At 40.8% G+C, this 19,856-nt stretch overlaps 1 protein-coding gene across 2 annotated transcripts in view; it reads left to right on the top strand.

Moving 5' to 3' along the window:
* RXFP1 (relaxin family peptide receptor 1) overlaps positions 1-19,856 on the top strand; it is a 261,940-nt gene that overhangs the window by 80,334 nt on the left and 161,750 nt on the right. For both annotated transcript variants that reach the window (XM_075198196.1, XM_075198201.1), the window contains exon 2: positions 19,231-19,374. In XM_075198196.1, coding sequence (XP_075054297.1) covers positions 19,231-19,374 — 144 coding nt within the window. The remainder of the gene's footprint in view (positions 1-19,230; positions 19,375-19,856) is intronic.

Raw genomic sequence — 19,856 nt, 5'->3', positions numbered from 1 at the left:
TCTTATTATGCTTTTCTTAAAATCTTGTTGCACATACTATACATCATCAAATAGTTTTGAACTTTTCCCCAAAGATTTTAATCACAGACAAGCTAATGTATATTTTAACTTTCTCCTAGTGGATTATTACCCTATCCAACAGTTCTGAAATCTCAAAGGGTTGACCATTACCGCCTGTACTGTGATATACATATATATATATATAGGGCTCAGGATAGCATAATGTTAAAGTAATCTCATCAATGAAAGTGTATAATTTAATTTGGATACAGTGTGACATATGCATTTATTTATGTATGGAGTGGATCCCAAATGATGAAAAAAATATTAGTACTGCCAATCTTTAGGTACAAATAATGAGAATACCTTTTACATGCCAGCAGATATTGTATTCATTACCTCTGATTTTCCTTTATCTTAACTTCTTCGATATTTTGGAGCCAATCCCTTTGTTAGAAATGTTTTCTTTTTTATCCACTTTTTCACTCTACTGTGTGGGTTCTTTTTTTATATAATGCAATGTGCACAAGTATTTGGCTTGCTTTGACAAATCAGGTTTTTGCTAATTTTGTAGCACAGAGGCTGCTCTGTGCAACCTTTTTCTCCCAGGGCTCATCCATTTCTCTTACATCACCCAGAGGAAAACTGGGGTGGGAAGGTGTAGGTGTGAGTGGGAGGACCAATCACATGCCACCATTGTGTAGCCTCTGCTGTACCATCTGTAGTAAGTAATATTGCAGTTCTAACACTCAAATATATAAGTCGAACTTTGTGATAAACTATTAAATTTACCTCATACCTGTCTTTGAATTTCTTACTGTGTTCTGATTTTGTAAAATCAAATATCAACAATTGCATAACATTTTAAAGCAAGGTGTGCTGTGTGTAGGAGTGTTAGTACAAAGTCTAACTTCTTTCTTTTCCACTTGGATGTTAAATAGTGGTCACATTTCAAAAAGTGTTATTTTGATGTAATCAGGGCCACTGAGAGGGGGGGGGGGGCGGGTACTAATTACCCGGGCCTGGGCATGCCAGGGGGCCCGTCCCGGGCCCTCGCGCCGACGTGTTGTTTTTTTTTATTTTTATTTTTTCAAAACTATTTTTTTTTGTTTTTTTTTGCGGCGGGGGGGCCTCAGTCGTTGGTGGGGGGAGCAGGGTAGTAAAAAAAAAATATTCATACTCACGTGATCGCGGCACCGGCGTCCCTTCTCTCTGCTGCTCTGTGCTCCATTCAGACTGTCTGAATGCCGGGTGTGATGTCATCATGTCACGCCCAGCATTCAGTCAGTCTGGAGCTATGGAGCACAGAGCAGCAGAGAGGACCAAGAGAGAAGAAAAGGAAAAGGTAAGTAAAAGGAGGAAAACAGGGGGGGGCCTGTCATAGAGGGGTTAAAAAACGAGGGGGGGCCTGTCATAGAGGGGTTAAAAAATGAGGAGGGGGCCTGTCATAGAGGGGTTAAAAAATGAGGGGGGGCCTGTCATAGAGGGGTTACAAAACGAGGGGGGGCTGTCATAGAGGGGTTAAAAAAGCAAGGGGGGGCCTGTCATAGAGGGGTTAAAAAAGCGAGGGGGGGCTGTCATAGAGGGGTTAAAAAAGAGCCTATTGATTTTGATGTGTTAGCTACTCCCTAATGGCGCATTTGCCACGCCCCCAAATGCATGACCACACATCCGAATTTTTTTTTACCATACTCGACTATAAGGGGGGGCCCCATTAGTTTGTTGTACCGGGGCCCTGAATTCCTCTTGGCAGCCCTGGATGTAATACATGTATGTAGAGGAAGAGAGCAGTAGATTGCATTATCACAGTGTAAGGAAAAGTATGGTTTAAATAATGAGTACTCAAAAACAGGTTTTACAAAGGACTGCAACAAATTGTGAAGGCATCAGGAGACTTCACGCTCCATTGCACTGTTGTCCCTCCCTTGACCTAGATTAAGGCAACGAATACACTGGTGGTTTTAATACATGTTAAAAAAAAGTTAAATTTATATATAATGCATATTCCTTTTTTATGCGTTTGATACATGCCTTTTTTCATTTAATCTCTTTATCAAACATCATTGTAAATAGAATCACTGTAAAAAACAAACAAAACATAAAAATCATGACATGCCTATACTATTAAAAAAAGAAAAAGAAAAGAAAAAAGAGAAGAAAACCACTCAAGTGGCATAAAAATATAATAGAAACTTAGTAAGTATATAAAAAAATAATACATTTTATGATATAAGAGTATTCCTTTATGAGTTTTATAAAACCTCAGAAAACAATATTCAACGTAAAACACAAGCCTGTCCACCTAATATATTAATAAAGATTGTTTCAAGAGCAATACTATTCTTTCTTTCTTTCTTTCTTTTTAGAAAATATATTATGCTTATAATTCTCCAAAAGATTAAATATAATTTTACATTTGATCAAACAAAAATAAATTAAACTTGATAAAAATTGCTTAAATTGATTATTAATAAAAAAGTAAATACTTATTTCCCCATACCACATACTCTTTTAATGACCATCCATGTATAAAAGGTTCTCTTTCATGGGAGTTTAGGGAATTGCAAACTTTATAGACATTCTGACTTAAATTGTTTTGTTTTTTCATGTATGGTATGGCAGACAACATAAGTATATCAGAAAAAAAGGTGTGTTTTGGTATAGAAGTTTAAAGATCTCCATTTTTTATATAACAAATATAGGTGGGAAACTCCTAAAAACATATTTTCTATAATAAACAAAGTCAAATTGTACTTCTGCATAACCCATTCTACAGTTATTCTGGATATTGCTGCCATATTTATCAGCCTTATATTTAATGCAAGTCCACCCAATATAACAGGTGGGATCAACTTTTTAAATTAAACTTTATTAACTTTTGTTGTAATAATATATATGTTTAATAATGGAAGGTATAATAAAGGATATCATATTTTGAGATACATAACATTTTTAAAGGGCTATTCTACCTTCAAGTTTTAGAGATAAGACTTTGAACATTTCAAATGTAACACTTATAATGTAGCAACCAGGAAGATAATACAATTTTAAAGTTATGAAAGATCCATCAGAATATGATGTCCAAAAATTTATAAAGGTTTCATAGATAAGGAAATTCCCTGCGATTCAATTTGTTTAGTGGAATGTCCTGACCGAATAATTATGTTTTAGAAATGTTGACCCTATATCCCGAAAACAGACTATATAAATAAATTATATAAAATATTATTGGTAAATATGTTTTGAAATAAGAGACGATTAGAACAATATTATCAGCAAAGATCCCTACTTTATTTCAAAATGATTCAATTTTATAATACAATATAATTTATTAGAGATAAAAGTTTGTGCCAGTGGCTCAAATACTAAAGAATTGGAAATAACAATTAACCTGTGTACATGCCAAGTAAAATCTTCTTTAACCTTTGTTATTCACAATATTTTTCCCTGATCAGTTTTTAAATTCTTAAATTATATTTTGAGATCCAGTTCCAGTAAATAGTGTAAAATTATTTTTCTGAATCAATAGATAACAATGCACTATCTACTGAAAGCTGTTTTGCAATTGATGTCAATGCTGCTTTTGTTATATTATATGTTTGGTGCCTGACCTACCTTTGACAATCCTGATTAATTAAATCTGGCAGAAATGGTATGAAAGAAATAGGGGATCCGAGAAACCTTTCTTACTTTGTGAATAAGTTTTTTTGTGTAATTTGTTTTTATTGAATGAGAGAGGGTTTATACAAAAGATGGATTGTAACGCAAAAAAGGAATAAGTTTAATAAGAGCCAGATTACCACTATGGTAAATGAATACCAGCTTAAAGTATTATTTTGTAAAATTTTTCTATAACCTTAATATATTGTTAGAAAGTAATTTGTAAAATGGGAAGTTAAACCCATCTGGACTGCTAGCTTTGCCTTTTGACAAGGAAGATATACTGTAGTTTTTGTTATTTTTGCAATTAAAATTGATCTTTTGAGATACTCTAAATTAACTGATGTTATTTTTGGAAGGCTTACATTTTGAAGAAAAAAACAACATAAATCTGGCTTCTCTGACATAGGTATATAGAATTCCTAAACAAGTATTTAAAGAAGTCAGCTATTTTATCAGAATTATGACAAATTTTGCCCTAAGTCATTAAACCTTCAGCCTTTAAGTATCCTACAATAAGAGGAACATATTTGTGTATCTTATTATTTTCTGTTAAGTCTTCCCTTTTATTATATATAAAAAACACTTAAAATCTGGTAAATCAGATGCATTTTCAGGAATTCCCATTTACCGAGAGATGGTTTTATATTCCAATTAGCAAATTCAAATATCACTAGTGTATGATTTGAGGCAATCTTGTCCAAATTTTTATAAACTTTTATGTTAAAAAAATTTACTTAATTCTCAAAGTAGACTAATGGACATGAGAAAATAAAAGAAAAAATTTTGCATCTGAATGTAAAATACACCAGATAGCTAACAAATTTTCGCTATTTCTATGCCTTACAGTCCCTAAACTGTGGACTAATCACTATTAAAATGCACTCACCACCAACATATGGAGCACCGTTGAGCTCACCACTCAAGAATTATATAATCTAAACTAGAGATGAGCGCACTCGGATTTATGAAATCCGAGCCCACCCGAACGTTGCCGATCCGAGTCGGATCCGAGACAGATCCGGGTATTGGCGCCAAATTCAAAACTGAAACTGAGGCTCTGACTCATAATCCCATTGTCGGATCTCGCGATACTCGGATCCTATAAATTCCCCGCTAGTCGCTGCCATCTTCACTCGGGCATTGATCAGGGTAGAGGGAGGGTGTGTTAGGTGGTCCTCTGTCCTGCTATATCTCGTGCTGTTCAGTTAAGTTCTGTGCTGTTCAGTTAAGTTCTGTGCTGTGCTGTGCTCAGTCCAGTGGTGCTGTGTCCTGTGCTCTGTCCTTCTGAGGTCAGTGGTGCTGCTGGGTCCTGTGCTGTGTCCTGTTCAGTCCAGTGGTGCTGTGTCCTGTGCTCTGTGCTTCTAAGGGCATAGTTATTTCCCCAATATTCCCAAGTGTTTAAAAAAATAAAAAAAAGTTATTAAAAAAAAGTACAAAAAACTAATTACATTTTTTTTTAATTACAACAAAATTTGCACAACCAATCCTGCAGTATAAGCCCATTGGTACTGCAATATTACCAAGTTCACACATTCAGCAGTAAAAGTCCAGTGGTTCTGCAATATTACAAAGTTCACACATTCTGCAGTATCAGTCCAGTGGTGCTGTGTCCTGTGCTCTGTCCTGCTGAGTTCAGTAGTGCTGCTGGGTCCTGTGCTGTGTCCTGTTCAGTCCAGTGGTGCTGTGTCCTGTGCTCTGTGCTTCTAAGGGCATAGTTATTTCCCCATTATTCCCAAGTTTTTAAAAAATAAAAAAAAAGTTTAAAAAAAAAATAAAATAAAAAAATGTTAAAAAAAAATAATTATAACCAAATTTGCAAAACCAATCCAGCAGTATATAAGCCCATTGGTACTGCAATATTACCAATTTCACACATTCAGCAGTAAACGTCCAGTGGTACTGCTATTACAAAGTTCACTGATTCAGCAGTGTATAAGTCCAGTGGTACTGCTGTTACAAAGTTCACTGATTCAGCAGTGTATAAGTCCAGTGGTACTGCTATTACAAAGTTCACTGATTCAGCAGTGTATAAGTCCAGTGGTACTGCTATTACAAAGTTCACTGATTCAGCAGTGTATAAGTCCAGTGGTACTGCTATTACAAAGTTCACTGATTCAGCAGTGTATAAGTCCAGTGGTACTACTATTACAAAGTTCACTGATTCAGCAGTGTATAAGTCCAGTGGTACTGCTATTACAAAGTTCACTGATTCAGCAGTATAAGTCCAGTGGTACTGCTATTACAAAGTTCACTGATTCAGCAGTATAAGTCCAGTGCTACTCTCCTGTGCCGCATACAATTTTTAAAGGCTTTGCCGAGTGTGTGTGGCTTAGGGGTACGCTCTCTAGTGCTACATATAATGAAAAACCAAAATCTGGAGGATAAAGTAGGGAAAGATCAAGACCCACTTCCTCCTAATGCTGAAGCTGCTGCCACTAGTCATGACATAGACGATGAAATGCCATCAACGTCGTCTGGCAAGCCCGATGCCCAATCTCCTAGTACAGGGCATGTAAAATCCAAAAAGCCCCAAGTTCTCAAAAAATAGCAAAAAGAGAAAAAAATCATCTGAGGAGAAACGTAAAGTTGGCAATATGCCATTTACGACACGTAGTGGCAAGGAACGGCTTAGGCCCTGGCCCGTGTTCATGACTAGTGGTCCAGCTTCACCCAAGGATCTAAGCCGTCCTCCTCCCCCCCCTACAAAAAATTTAAGAGAGTTATGCTGTCAGCAATAACTGTCACGGGCACTAGGAGTCTTTACCCAGGGATCACCAGATGGTAGGCTTACCAGAGCAATGTAGATGGTAATAGGGTACTCTGGTAGCTGGGTGATCACGGAACATGAAATGATGACCGATGAGATGCTCAGGAAAGTCTATGACTAGCAACACTGGTAATAATGAGGTAATGATACACAAGGAACTGTATGGACAAGGACACGTGAAGGTAGTCAGTGGTCTGCGATAGCAAGTTGTACCACTGCTATAGTGAGGAGGAATGTCCAACAGAAACAAGGAGGTGATGAGAGTCAGCGGTCTGCGAGTAGCAAGTTGTACCGCTGTCTGAGTGAAGGAATGGAATCCAAGTGGAGGTATCCAGGTAGTCAGTGGTCTGCGGTAGCAAGTTGTACCACTGCTATGTGAGAGGATAATGGAACAGGTGATACCGGAAACAGGGATCAGTGGTCTGACATCAGCAAGTTGTACCACTGCATATATATGTGAGGAGGTGCACGGGGGAAGACTGCAACACAGGATATACACAGGCACCTTATACACGATCCACAGTAATATGCACAATATAGATATATATATATGTAAATGACTGATCAGGTCTGCAATCTAGAAAGTCTCTTGAAGTAGTCCAGCACAATGATAACACAGTCAATGATGGCAATAGACTCAGCGGATAGCAGACTCCAGAGAGAACCAAACACAGTCCAGCAAGATATGCAATACACAGCACAGTCAATGAGAAGTATGCATACCGTGGTTCAGCAGTAGCAGTCAGATGGGATTGCAGCGGTACCTGAGCGGCTGGAGGCCGACTGGATAGGAAGTCCCTGGATAGGAGAAGCAGCGGTCTAGCAGGTGCAGCGCACAGGTGAGTAGACCGACAGGGACACGAATCCACAGGAGTCAGCAACACGTGGAACTGGACTCATAGGAAACCCAGGAGAATGGAGATGATCCAGCAGAGGGTAGTAGAAGAGATACAAATCCAATGCTGACAGGAGGGTAGAGACCAGTGGAACACGTGAAGGCGTGGAGAGTGGATCAGCAGGAGATGGACGATAGCGCTGACCACAGCGGCAGGACTCAGCGGCACACGGAGGTAACCAGTAGCAACCACAGGAACCAACAGCGATGGGAAACAGGAGTGCAGCGCAGGGCAGGAGCTGTAGATCACGAAGTGTAGCAGATGGTAATGAAAAGCGGCAGTCTCGAGGAAGTCACAGCAAAGATGAGATGAGACTGTAGTGCACAGAGGCAGCGGATAGTAGTCAGCTGGCAGTCACGATGTTGAACACAGGCGAGTTGCAAGCAGGAGACTGTAGTGCACGGAGGCAGCGGATAGAAATCAGCAAACAGACTTGATGAGAAGCAGGTGAGTGAAGTAAAAGCTGGAGTGCACGGAGGCAGCGGATAGCAATGAGCAAACAGTCACATTGATATAAAAATAACGTTGAAGTGGTTTAGAAGACTGTAGTGCACGGAGGCAGCGGATAGGAATCAGCAAACAGTCCTGATGATACAGTTGATGGTAGAAGTGGAATGGAAGACTGTAGTGCACGGAGGCAGCGGATAGGAATCAGCAAACAGTCCTGATGATACAGTTGATGGTAGAAGTGGAATGGAAGACTGTAGTGCACGGAGGCAGCGGATAGGAATCAGCAAACAGTCCTGATGATACAGTTGATGGTAGAAGTGGTATGGAAACCACAGGGATAGAAGTGGTTTGGAAACCACAGGAATCAGCAGCGCTGAATACACGAGGAATACAGGAACACCTTCAGAGACTCATGAGGAATGAGACTCCAAGATCAGGCGACGTGGTGTTGACCACAGGTGCTTAATATAGGGAGGTTGCCTGATCTGCCAATTGAGTTAAAGGGGTATACACTGAAGTATAGAAAAGGGCTGCGCATGCGCAGACCCTCAGGATGGTGGACGACCACGGTTCCTAAATGTCCGGGAAGAGGCACTCACGGTCCGGTGAGTGACAGTACCCCCCCTTTTAAAGGTGGGCACAGAACGCCTGGAACCGGGCTTGTCCGGATTTTTGGAGTAAAACTTCTTCAAAAGGGCAGGAGCATTAAGATCTTCAGCTTTGATCCAAGAGCGCTCCTCAGGACCAAAGCCCTTCCAATGAACGAGGAAGTGGAGGGCTCCTCGCGAAATTTTTGCATCTAGTACCTCGGTAATCTCAAAATCCTCCTCCTGATGGACTTGAACTGGCTGCGGAGCTGAGGGAGGAGTTGAAAAACGGTTGATAATAAGAGGTTTGAGCAAAGATACATGGAAGGCATTAGAAATCCGAAGACTCTTAGGAAGAAGGAGTTTCACACATACTGGATTGATAACTTGAATGATCCTATATGGACCAATAAAACGAGGGGCGAATTTCATGGATGGAACCTTCAAACGAATATTTTTTGTGGATAACCAGACACGATCTCCAATTTTTAGTGGTGGAATAGCCCGCCTCTTCCTATCTGTGAAAGATTTATATTTGATAGATGTCTTCTTTAAACAGGTTTTGACCTGAGACCAGATATTTTTAAAGGTCTGACAAACAGTTTCCACCGCAGGAACTTGGGTGGGCGGGAGGGCAGGAAATTCCGGAAAAGACGGATGGTGACCGTGAACCACCAGCACTTGACTTTTTGAAGATGACTCCTGAGATCCATCTTCAACGTCCGATGACGTCATGAACGCCCGATGAGGAGGAAGGCGTTCAGACTGAACTTTATCACACAGATCCGTAGATGAAGGATCTTGTGGAGGAGGACCTGGTGGAATAGACGAATGCTGTCTTTTGAATGAAACCACTTGGGAGAGGCAACGATGATGACATTCAGCTCCCCAAGATGTAACTTGAGAAGTGCGCCAATCAATCTGGGGAGAGTGACACTGAAGCCATGGAAGGCCTAAGACAATCGGACTTGTCGTAACAGGAAGAATTAAAAACGAAAGCTCTTCATGGTGTAGCCCACCAATCTGAAGCGTTACTGGAGACGTACTCTGGGTGATGAGACCATTGATGAGACGTGATCCATCCATAGCAGTCACAGTAAGCGGTGTTTTCAAAGTAATCACTGGTAGGGACCATTGATTCACTAGGGATTTGGAAATGAAATTTCCTGCTGCTCCGGAATCAATCAATGCCTGTGACTCAAAGGCTTTGGTAGCAAAGGAAATCGTAACATCAAAAGTGCAGGCTTTTAATTTCGTAGAAGATGGAGAGGACTCCAGGAACCCTAACCTTATCTCCCCAGTATTGGTTAGAGCCCGGCATTTCCTGGGACAAGAATTGAGCATATGCGTAGAATCGGCACAATAGATACAAAGTCTATTCTTTATTCTTCGGTCCCTCTCCTCTAAGGTTAATTTGGAGCGACCTATCTCCATGGGTATCCCCGGAGATGAAGCTGGGTGAAATGGAGGATTTGAGAGAAGAGGTGTTTTAACCGAAGTTGTTTTCTCAGGTTCTCTTTCACGAAACCTCAGGTCTACCCGATGGCAAAGAGAGATCAAATCTTCTAAAGAGGAGGGTAGTTCTTGTGAAGTCAGTGCGTTTTTAATTTTATCGGAAAGCCCCTGCCAGAAGGCGGCAATTAATGCTTCAGTGTTCCACTGAAGTTCAGAGGCTAAAATCCTAAATTGAATGACGTACTGAGCCACAGTGCGAGATCCTTGGCGAAGACGGAGAATGCTGGATGCAGCGGAAATAACACGACCTGGTTCATCGAATACACTTCGGAACGTGGAAATAAACTCGGCACTATCCTGTAACAATGGATCGTTTCTTTCCCACAGAGGGGAAGCCCATGCGAGAGCTTGTCCAGAAAACAATGAAATAAGATAGGCCACTCTGGAACGATGGGTAGAAAAATTTTGAGGTTGGAGCTCAAAATGAACTGAGCATTGAGTAAGAAAACCCCTACAAGTTTTGGGGTCTCCATCGTATTTTGACGGAGTAGGCAGGTGAAGCGTGGAAGCTGTAAACACCTGGGATGGCACTGGGGAAACGGAGGAAGGCACAGGAGCATCAACAGTAGTTGTGGCATCTTGCACAGACGGTCTTTGGGAGGCTAACGCCTGGTAACACCGCAGTAAATGCCGTTGGCGAACTTCCTGTTGCTCAATACGGGTAACCAGATGCCGCAGCATCTCTTTGGCGGTAGGTTCCGTATCTGGGTCTGTCATGGCCTGATCTTACTGTCACGGGCACTAGGAGTCTTTACCCAGGGATCACCAGATGGTAGGCTTACCAGAGCAATGTAGATGGTAATAGGGTACTCTGGTAGCTGGGTGATCACGGAACATGAAATGATGACCGATGAGATGCTCAGGAAAGTCTATGACTAGCAACACTGGTAATAATGAGGTAATGATACACAAGGAACTGTATGGACAAGGACACGTGAAGGTAGTCAGTGGTCTGCGATAGCAAGTTGTACCACTGCTATAGTGAGGAGGAATGTCCAACAGAAACAAGGAGGTGATGAGAGTCAGCGGTCTGCGAGTAGCAAGTTGTACCGCTGTCTGAGTGAAGGAATGGAATCCAAGTGGAGGTATCCAGGTAGTCAGTGGTCTGCGGTAGCAAGTTGTACCACTGCTATGTGAGAGGATAATGGAACAGGTGATACCGGAAACAGGGATCAGTGGTCTGACATCAGCAAGTTGTACCACTGCATATATATGTGAGGAGGTGCACGGGGGAAGACTGCAACACAGGATATACACAGGCACCTTATACACGATCCACAGTAATATGCACAATATAGATATATATATATGTAAATGACTGATCAGGTCTGCAATCTAGAAAGTCTCTTGAAGTAGTCCAGCACAATGATAACACAGTCAATGATGGCAATAGACTCAGCGGATAGCAGACTCCAGAGAGAACCAAACACAGTCCAGCAAGATATGCAATACACAGCACAGTCAATGAGAAGTATGCATACCGTGGTTCAGCAGTAGCAGTCAGATGGGATTGCAGCGGTACCTGAGCGGCTGGAGGCCGACTGGATAGGAAGTCCCTGGATAGGAGAAGCAGCGGTCTAGCAGGTGCAGCGCACAGGTGAGTAGACCGACAGGGACACGAATCCACAGGAGTCAGCAACACGTGGAACTGGACTCATAGGAAACCCAGGAGAATGGAGATGATCCAGCAGAGGGTAGTAGAAGAGATACAAATCCAATGCTGACAGGAGGGTAGAGACCAGTGGAACACGTGAAGGCGTGGAGAGTGGATCAGCAGGAGATGGACGATAGCGCTGACCACAGCGGCAGGACTCAGCGGCACACGGAGGTAACCAGTAGCAACCACAGGAACCAACAGCGATGGGAAACAGGAGTGCAGCGCAGGGCAGGAGCTGTAGATCACGAAGTGTAGCAGATGGTAATGAAAAGCGGCAGTCTCGAGGAAGTCACAGCAAAGATGAGATGAGACTGTAGTGCACAGAGGCAGCGGATAGTAGTCAGCTGGCAGTCACGATGTTGAACACAGGCGAGTTGCAAGCAGGAGACTGTAGTGCACGGAGGCAGCGGATAGAAATCAGCAAACAGACTTGATGAGAAGCAGGTGAGTGAAGTAAAAGCTGGAGTGCACGGAGGCAGCGGATAGCAATGAGCAAACAGTCACATTGATATAAAAATAACGTTGAAGTGGTTTAGAAGACTGTAGTGCACGGAGGCAGCGGATAGGAATCAGCAAACAGTCCTGATGATACAGTTGATGGTAGAAGTGGAATGGAAGACTGTAGTGCACGGAGGCAGCGGATAGGAATCAGCAAACAGTCCTGATGATACAGTTGATGGTAGAAGTGGAATGGAAGACTGTAGTGCACGGAGGCAGCGGATAGGAATCAGCAAACAGTCCTGATGATACAGTTGATGGTAGAAGTTGTATGGAAACCACAGGGATAGAAGTGGTTTGGAAACCACAGGAATCAGCAGCGCTGAATACACGAGGAATACAGGAACACCTTCAGAGACTCATGAGGAATGAGACTCCAAGATCAGGCGACGTGGTGTTGACCACAGGTGCTTAATATAGGGAGGTTGCCTGATCTGCCAATTGAGTTAAAGGGGTATACACTGAAGTATAGAAAAGGGCTGCGCATGCGCAGACCCTCAGGATGGTGGACGACCACGGTTCCTAAATGTCCGGGAAGAGGCACTCACGGTCCGGTGAGTGACAATAACAACAAAACAGCAAAGAACTCTGCCTTCTAAACAGATGACATCACAAATCCCCAAGGCGAGTCCAAGGGTGTTGTTGGTTGTGAACCCTGACCTTCCCATCACTGTATGGGAAGAGGTGACTCCATCCAGCATTTGCAGCACGCCCTCTGCATATGCTGGAAGGATCACCCACAGTCCAGTTACAGATTTGGCTAATGAAGGTGTGAATGTTGTACACTGGGAGGAGGATATTGATGTAACTGGCACTGAGGAGGATGTTGATGATTATGATGCAGACAGATACCAAATTGCCTTTCTCAATTTCTATTTATATTCTAGATTATATAACGGCTGAAAAGTTTTCTGTTTTACTCTTAGTGGAGAGGGGATCTGATGCAGGCAGATACCAAACTGCCTTTGTCCATTTCTTTGTATATTTGAATTTCTAGTTCTACAGTCTATGCAGGCTGCTTTATTTATATTCAACTACAAGTGTAGGGCGGGGGGGGGGGGCATAGATAGCCACCAAAGTAACGTGGTCCATTTAATTTCACTTTCTAGCTCCACAGTCTGTGCAGCCTGCTTTTTTTTAAGTATAATATGACTTACAAACACTACACTTGAAATATGGTGCCTTTAAATGAAAAAGTCAGTCCTAATTGCACGACTATGTGCAACAGGGACAGTTTTTTGGTTTACAAAGTCAACCAATAACACTTCGACCCTGTCTGTCTTTAACATACTTGATGGGATCTCAATGACGAATGGTCTGTACCATGGTTGGAGGAGGTATTGTGGCCCCGGTACCAAATTGGGTACCGGGGCCACTCCACTATGCAGTCCAGATAGAGGTGTATCAGATATTAAACTACGCAGTCCATAAACTTTTTGGGTGGAATTCAGACCCGTGTAGGGTTTTTTTAATAATATTGTGGTGACCCACTCCTCTACGCAGTCCAGGTACATTATTCGGTGCGATTCATACCAGTTGATGGTTTTCTTATTATATATATTGTGGTGACCCACTCCTCTACGCAGTCCAGGTACATTATTCGGTGCGATTCATACCAGTTGATGGTTTTCTTATTATATATATTGTGGTGACCCACTCCTCTACGCAGTCCAGGTACATTATTGGTGCGAGTCATACAAGTTCAGGGTTTTTAATTTATATTGTGGTGACCCACTCCTCTACGCAGTCCAGGTACATTATTGGTGCGAATCATACAAGTTCAGGGTTTTTAATTTATATTGTGGTAACCCACTCCTCTACGCAGTCCAGGTACATTATTCGGTGCGATTCATACCAGTTGATGGTTTTCTTATTATATATATTGTGGTGACCCACTCCTCTACGTAGTCCAGGTACATTATTGGTGCGAATCATACAAGTTCAGGGTTTTTAATTTATATTGTGGTGACCCACTCCTCTACGCAGTCCAGGTACATGTTTTGGTGCGATTAAGACCAGTTGATGGTTTTCTTATTATATTGTGAGGACCACTCCACTACGCAGTCCAGAAAGATACCTCGTTGCAACGTTTTGGACTAATAACTATATTGTGAGGTGTTCAGAATACACGGTAAATTAGTGGAAATGCTTGTTATTGAATGTTATTGAGGTCAATAATAGCGTAGGAGTGAAAATAAGCCCAAAAACTTGATTTTTTAACTTTTTATGCTTTTTTAAAAAAAAATCCGAATCCAAAACCTTAAATCTGAACCAAAACCTTTCGGCAGGTGTTTTGCGAAACAAATCCGAACCCAAAACATCGAGAAAATCCGGATCCAAAACACAAAACACGAGACCTTAAAAGTCGCCGGTGCACATCCCTAATCTAAACATGTTTCCACACTCCACACATGTAATCCACATCCTTAATGCTGCTGCAAGACTTATCTTCCTCTATCACCGCTCTACATCTGCTGCACCACTTTGCAAATCCCTACACTGGCTCCCTGTATCCTTGAGAATCCAATTCAAATTACTCACCCTTACCTACAAAGTCCTCAACAACAGCACCCTTTCATACATCTCATATCTCATCAAAATACTCTACCTCCTGCCCTTTTAGATCTACCTCTGGTTACCACCTCTCACTAGCACCTACAAGACTTGTCCCATTCTGCTACTTAATTAAGGAACTCCCTACCACGCTCAATCAGGCTTTCCCACAGCCTTTAAATCTTTAGACATTTTCCATTCTCTAAAAACCCATCTATTTTTTAAAGCTTACATTATCCCTGATTCACATCACCACTCTAAGTCACATTCACTCCTCCTGTTTTAGCTGTGCCCTTTTCCAATTAGAATGTAAGCTCTCCCATGAGCAGGGTCCTCCATACCCTTTGTTTTCATGTCTGCATTTATTTTGCCTTGTGTGTCCTTGTTTTATGTATGTCCTATTCCCCACTGTACATTTTGGCGCCTTATAAATCTATGATAATAATAATAATAATAATAATAATAAAGGGCCTTTGGTCTTTTAAGACCTTCCAACTCATAAACCCAGCTAGGTTAATGAGCCATGGAATGCAGCATTCTCCACCATTTTGTCCTCCAGCCGCCTAATAAAATCTGCTGCTAACTCAGCCATTAGGGGCCCTGGAACTAATCGTCCTGTCAGAACATTCACCTGGTCCCCTACCTGTAAGGCTCACAGCCATATTTTTTGCCAGCTATTTCCAGTGCACTTACTCAATAGTACATTGTAAATAATATTGAAATAATATAATTTATTAAACCAGGAGCCATCACCTACTGTTCTGAGCCCTTTAACTCTACTCAAAAAAGAAAAATACACAGCCCCAGACTGCCCAATTCTGTATGGAGAATCCCAGCAGTCTATCCTAAACTCTCAGGGCTTCCCCAGCCCTAGTCGCCACCAATATGAGAAACTTACTTGTAGCCAAAAAGTAAAAAAAAATATTAGACTCAAACATGTACCACAAGCAGGGAATACCCAGTCTCTCACTTATTTCTTAACTGGGTTATTCAAACAAATTCTTTAATAACTTGCAATGGCTAGATTACACAGTGCCCTGATAACAAGACCTCCTCCTGGATAAGCTTCCAGGTATGTGATCATGCAAATATCATATTAGAAAACTAAAGAGAGAATTACATTGGCCACCTGCATCTTCCCTAAATTGATATAACAATTCACAGATTCTTAATTTCATGATCTTGGGTTTCTGCTTTTACTATATTCCTGGAAGTTACTATTGCCATAGGGAATTTCATCATTTACTTACCTCAGAGTGTTTCTAGTTGAACCCCACTTTGACTCCTAAATGGCTTTTTTAGTCCTAATTGTTATCTTTAGCAGTGATGCTTACTTATAATCCCTCCTGATTTTCTTATCTTCTGTTCACATTCCCCTAGCTCCTATTTTCCTTATGAAATCCATGTTTAGCTGTGGGTCATTCATACCAACATCTTTAATGTTATATGTGGTATCATTTTAATACAATATAATATTATGTTTTTATTATTGCACTAGAATAGTATATAACTTATATAGAACTAGTTATAACTTTCAACACTTGTTTAAAATGCCTGCTGATACATTATTACAGATATGTGTCTCTTTCTTTTATATAACCTATTTTTTTAACATTTTACTAAGATTAATGGTAATGTGCGGCCCTTTTGAAGGCTAGCTATGCTGCCCCCAAATTGTATCAGGTGTCATATCACTGGTCTGCAGTCTATGAATTTTTTTTGTCAGTATCTGTCTATTTTTGCCTTGTATTTAGCATTGTAATACATTTATAAGCATAATACTTTTCAAATTCTGTTTTCATATCTAACTACTATTGCTTAATTTCTGTTCTGCATGCAATTCTAAATTATTTTGTTATGTTGTATGTACGGACAACAGCACAGTACCACTTCACTGTATTTATTTTTCAACGGCTGTTTGCGTGGCACACTCTCATTGTTCTGTATATTATGTGTGTAGCTTTTTACGTAGACTCTTCTATCTGATTTAACACTGTTTGGAGGACTCATTAATTGTTTCATATAAGGAAGAAGTATGGGGCCAAAAAATTAAATATAGCTTAAACGACTAAACTAATTTTACCTCTCCAGCAAGGTGTCAGACGCAGTATTGAACATTTTAGACTGAACTTTAGATTGAACATAGGAACTGAAAATAAGAACTTGTGAAACTTAAAATAAGATAAAGAAACTTACATAAAATGGCATGTGGAGAGAAACTAAAGACATTTTTTTTTACATGGAAGTTAATCGAGTAAGTGCAATTGTCCATAGTTTGATTTCATTATTTTTAGCGATGTGCACCTGCCACTTTTTGGGTTTTGGGTTCTGATTACCTTAAGGTTTTGGGTTCTATTGGGTTTTGCCAAAACACCCCCCTCAAGGTTTTGGGTTTTGGGTTTTGATTTTTTTTTTTTTAAAAGCATAAAAACTACTAAAATCCTGTTTTTTTGTTTGTTTTCACTCCTACGCTATTATTAACCTTAATAACATTCATTTTCACTCATTTCCAGTCTATTCTGAACACCTCACACCTCACAATATTGTTTTTAGGCCAAAAGGTTGCACGAGGTAGTGCTGGACTTATACTACAGGATCAGTGAACTTAGTTATATAGCAGTACCACTGGACTTATACTGCAGGATCAGTGAACTTAGTTATATAGCAGTACCACAGGACTTATACTACAGGATCAGTGAACTTAGTTATATAGCAGTACCACTGGACTTATACTGCAGGATGAGTGAACTTAGTTATATAGCAGTACCACTGGACTTATACTACAGGATCAGTGAACTTAGTAATATAGCAGTACCACTGGACTTTTACTGCAGGATGAGTGAACTTAGTTATATAGCAGTACCACTGGACTTATACTGCAGGATCAGTGAACTTAGTTATATAGCAGTACCACTGGACTTATACTACAGGATCAGTGAACTTAGTAATATAGCAGTACCACTGGACTTATACTGCAGGATGAGTGAACTTAGTTATATAGCAGTACCACTGGACTTATACTGCAGGATCAGTGAACTTAGTTATATAGCAGTACCACTGGACTTATACTGCAGGATCAGTGAACTTAGTTATATAGCAGTGCCACTGGACTTATACTGCAGGATCAGTGAACTTAGTTATATAGCAGTACCACTGGACTTATACTGCAGGATCAGTGAACTTATATAGCAGTACCACTGGACTGGACACAGGACAGCACCACTGGAATTATGGCAGCACCACCACTGGACTGAGCAGGACAGAGCACAGGACACCACCACTGGACTGAGCAGGACAGAGTACAGGACACCACCACTGGACTGAGAAGGACAGAGCACAGGACAGCTCCACTGGAATGAGCAGGACAGAGGACACCACTAACACACCCTCCCACTTCCCTGATCAATGCCCGAGTGAAGATGGCGGCGGCAAGCTGGGACTAATATGAATCCGGATCTCGCGAGATCCGACGGCGGGATTATGACGTTTTGCCTCGTTTTGAGTTTTGCGATCAGCGGGAATACCCGAACAGTGCTCGGATTAGGCTCGGATCGGCACTGTTCAGTGGTGTTCTGATTTCTAAAATCCGAGCCCGCTCATCCCTAATTATTTTTGGTGGGGACAATATTGTTCAAATCTCTGTCTTCAGGCAGGTTGTTAGGAGTCACTTTAAAACTGGGATCTGCCAGAATTAAAACCTTCATTCAAAATTTCAACAGTTCTACTGTCTCAAGTGGCCAGGAAGTACCTGGAGTCGACCTTTTCTTATTGTACTTAGAATTAGATGTGCATAAGTTATGCATATACATAATTACATACATTACATTACAAATATCAGGGAGAGGTAATGCAGACAAAGGTATCAGATCAATTTATGGTGATAATTTGTTTCCACAAATTGAAACAATGTACATCACATACAAATGTTCTGCTGAGAAATTAGTTTGCAGAAAATTGTTGGTTTTAAAGTTTAACACACCTGGTGCAAAGACTGAACTGTAGATAAAAAAGCACACAAATCTTGTAATATCAAAGCTACCAGTAAAATTAACTTTTTATGGTTAAAGGTATATACTAGACACGCCTGACCCATTTTACATGTAAATCTCCAAAATTATCTGTAACTGTTTCTCTCTCTAATAGATTGTATCTAGCTCTCACCTGTACTGCAGCTCCTGCTATCTTAGAGGAGGACTTAGAAGGTTGGCTGTGAGCAGAATACTCCTTGTTCCCAGCCTACTGACAGTACAGGAAAGTACAAGATATGCTGTTTTAGAGAGTGTATGTTGTGTAAGTGAGAGGATAGGGGAACTTTTGATTATTTTACATTTGTGTGTCTTGGGACAAGAAAAGAGGATATCTGTATAGGTGAGGTGAGAAATATAGGCAAGAAACAAGTTGTGGGGATATATGTAGGCTAGTATCAGCAGTCTAAATATTGTTCTAGAGATTATGGGTAGGCCTTCGTGATTGGATAAAGGTAATATTCATTCCAGTGGATGACTTGTTAGATGGTGGTTACAGTATCACAAGTAAGAGTAGAACTGTTCACACTTTTATTGCAGTGATGGTGTTTCATTTATGAATCTCTTGTAGGAAAAATATAGGTATAAGTGAAACATGATCTCTTTCTTTTTAAATTAGTTGCATCTTCGGAAAGTGAGCGCTCAGAAGTCTCCTGCCCTCTTGGATATTTTCCTTGTGGCAATATCACAAAATGTCTTCCTCAGTTGATGCACTGTAATGGAGTGGATGAGTGTGGGAACCAAGCAGATGAAGAAAACTGTGGTAGGTCATCTTTTCCTATTTCCTTCCAGTACAATAATGCCAATAAAGTGAATAGGTGAACATATGATGATTGTCTGTCACACACCTGACCGTGCCATCTTGTACTCTGCTCTTTTCACCTTGCCTCCTATTTGCACCTATTGTTAGCATTGCTATAAGTGCAGCAGCTGAAACCATGCGGCACCTGACTAGCGCCTCAGCAACAGGTTCTGTACATACAGTTGTCTGAGCTTCTCTTTCATACTTCTGTATTACATTGACATGAAAATCTACATACTTCTGACTGTAAAAAGGTATTAGGGGATCTGGGGTTTTAATCTCCCTAATAATCTGGCAAATGTATGGATGACCATTTAATAATGTTATTTATCACTAATACCATCAACCGACTCCTCGCAAAGGTAATTGATTTAACATAAGAAATATAATTCCTATTTTCCCTTTAATCCACAGGACCAGTATTCATAGAATAACTTATGCTT

Source organism: Mixophyes fleayi, chromosome 1 (assembly GCF_038048845.1).
Source record: "Mixophyes fleayi isolate aMixFle1 chromosome 1, aMixFle1.hap1, whole genome shotgun sequence".
In the NCBI taxonomy this organism is placed as follows: domain Eukaryota; kingdom Metazoa; phylum Chordata; class Amphibia; order Anura; family Limnodynastidae; genus Mixophyes; species Mixophyes fleayi.
This window is presented reverse-complemented; position numbering and strand designations above follow the sequence as displayed.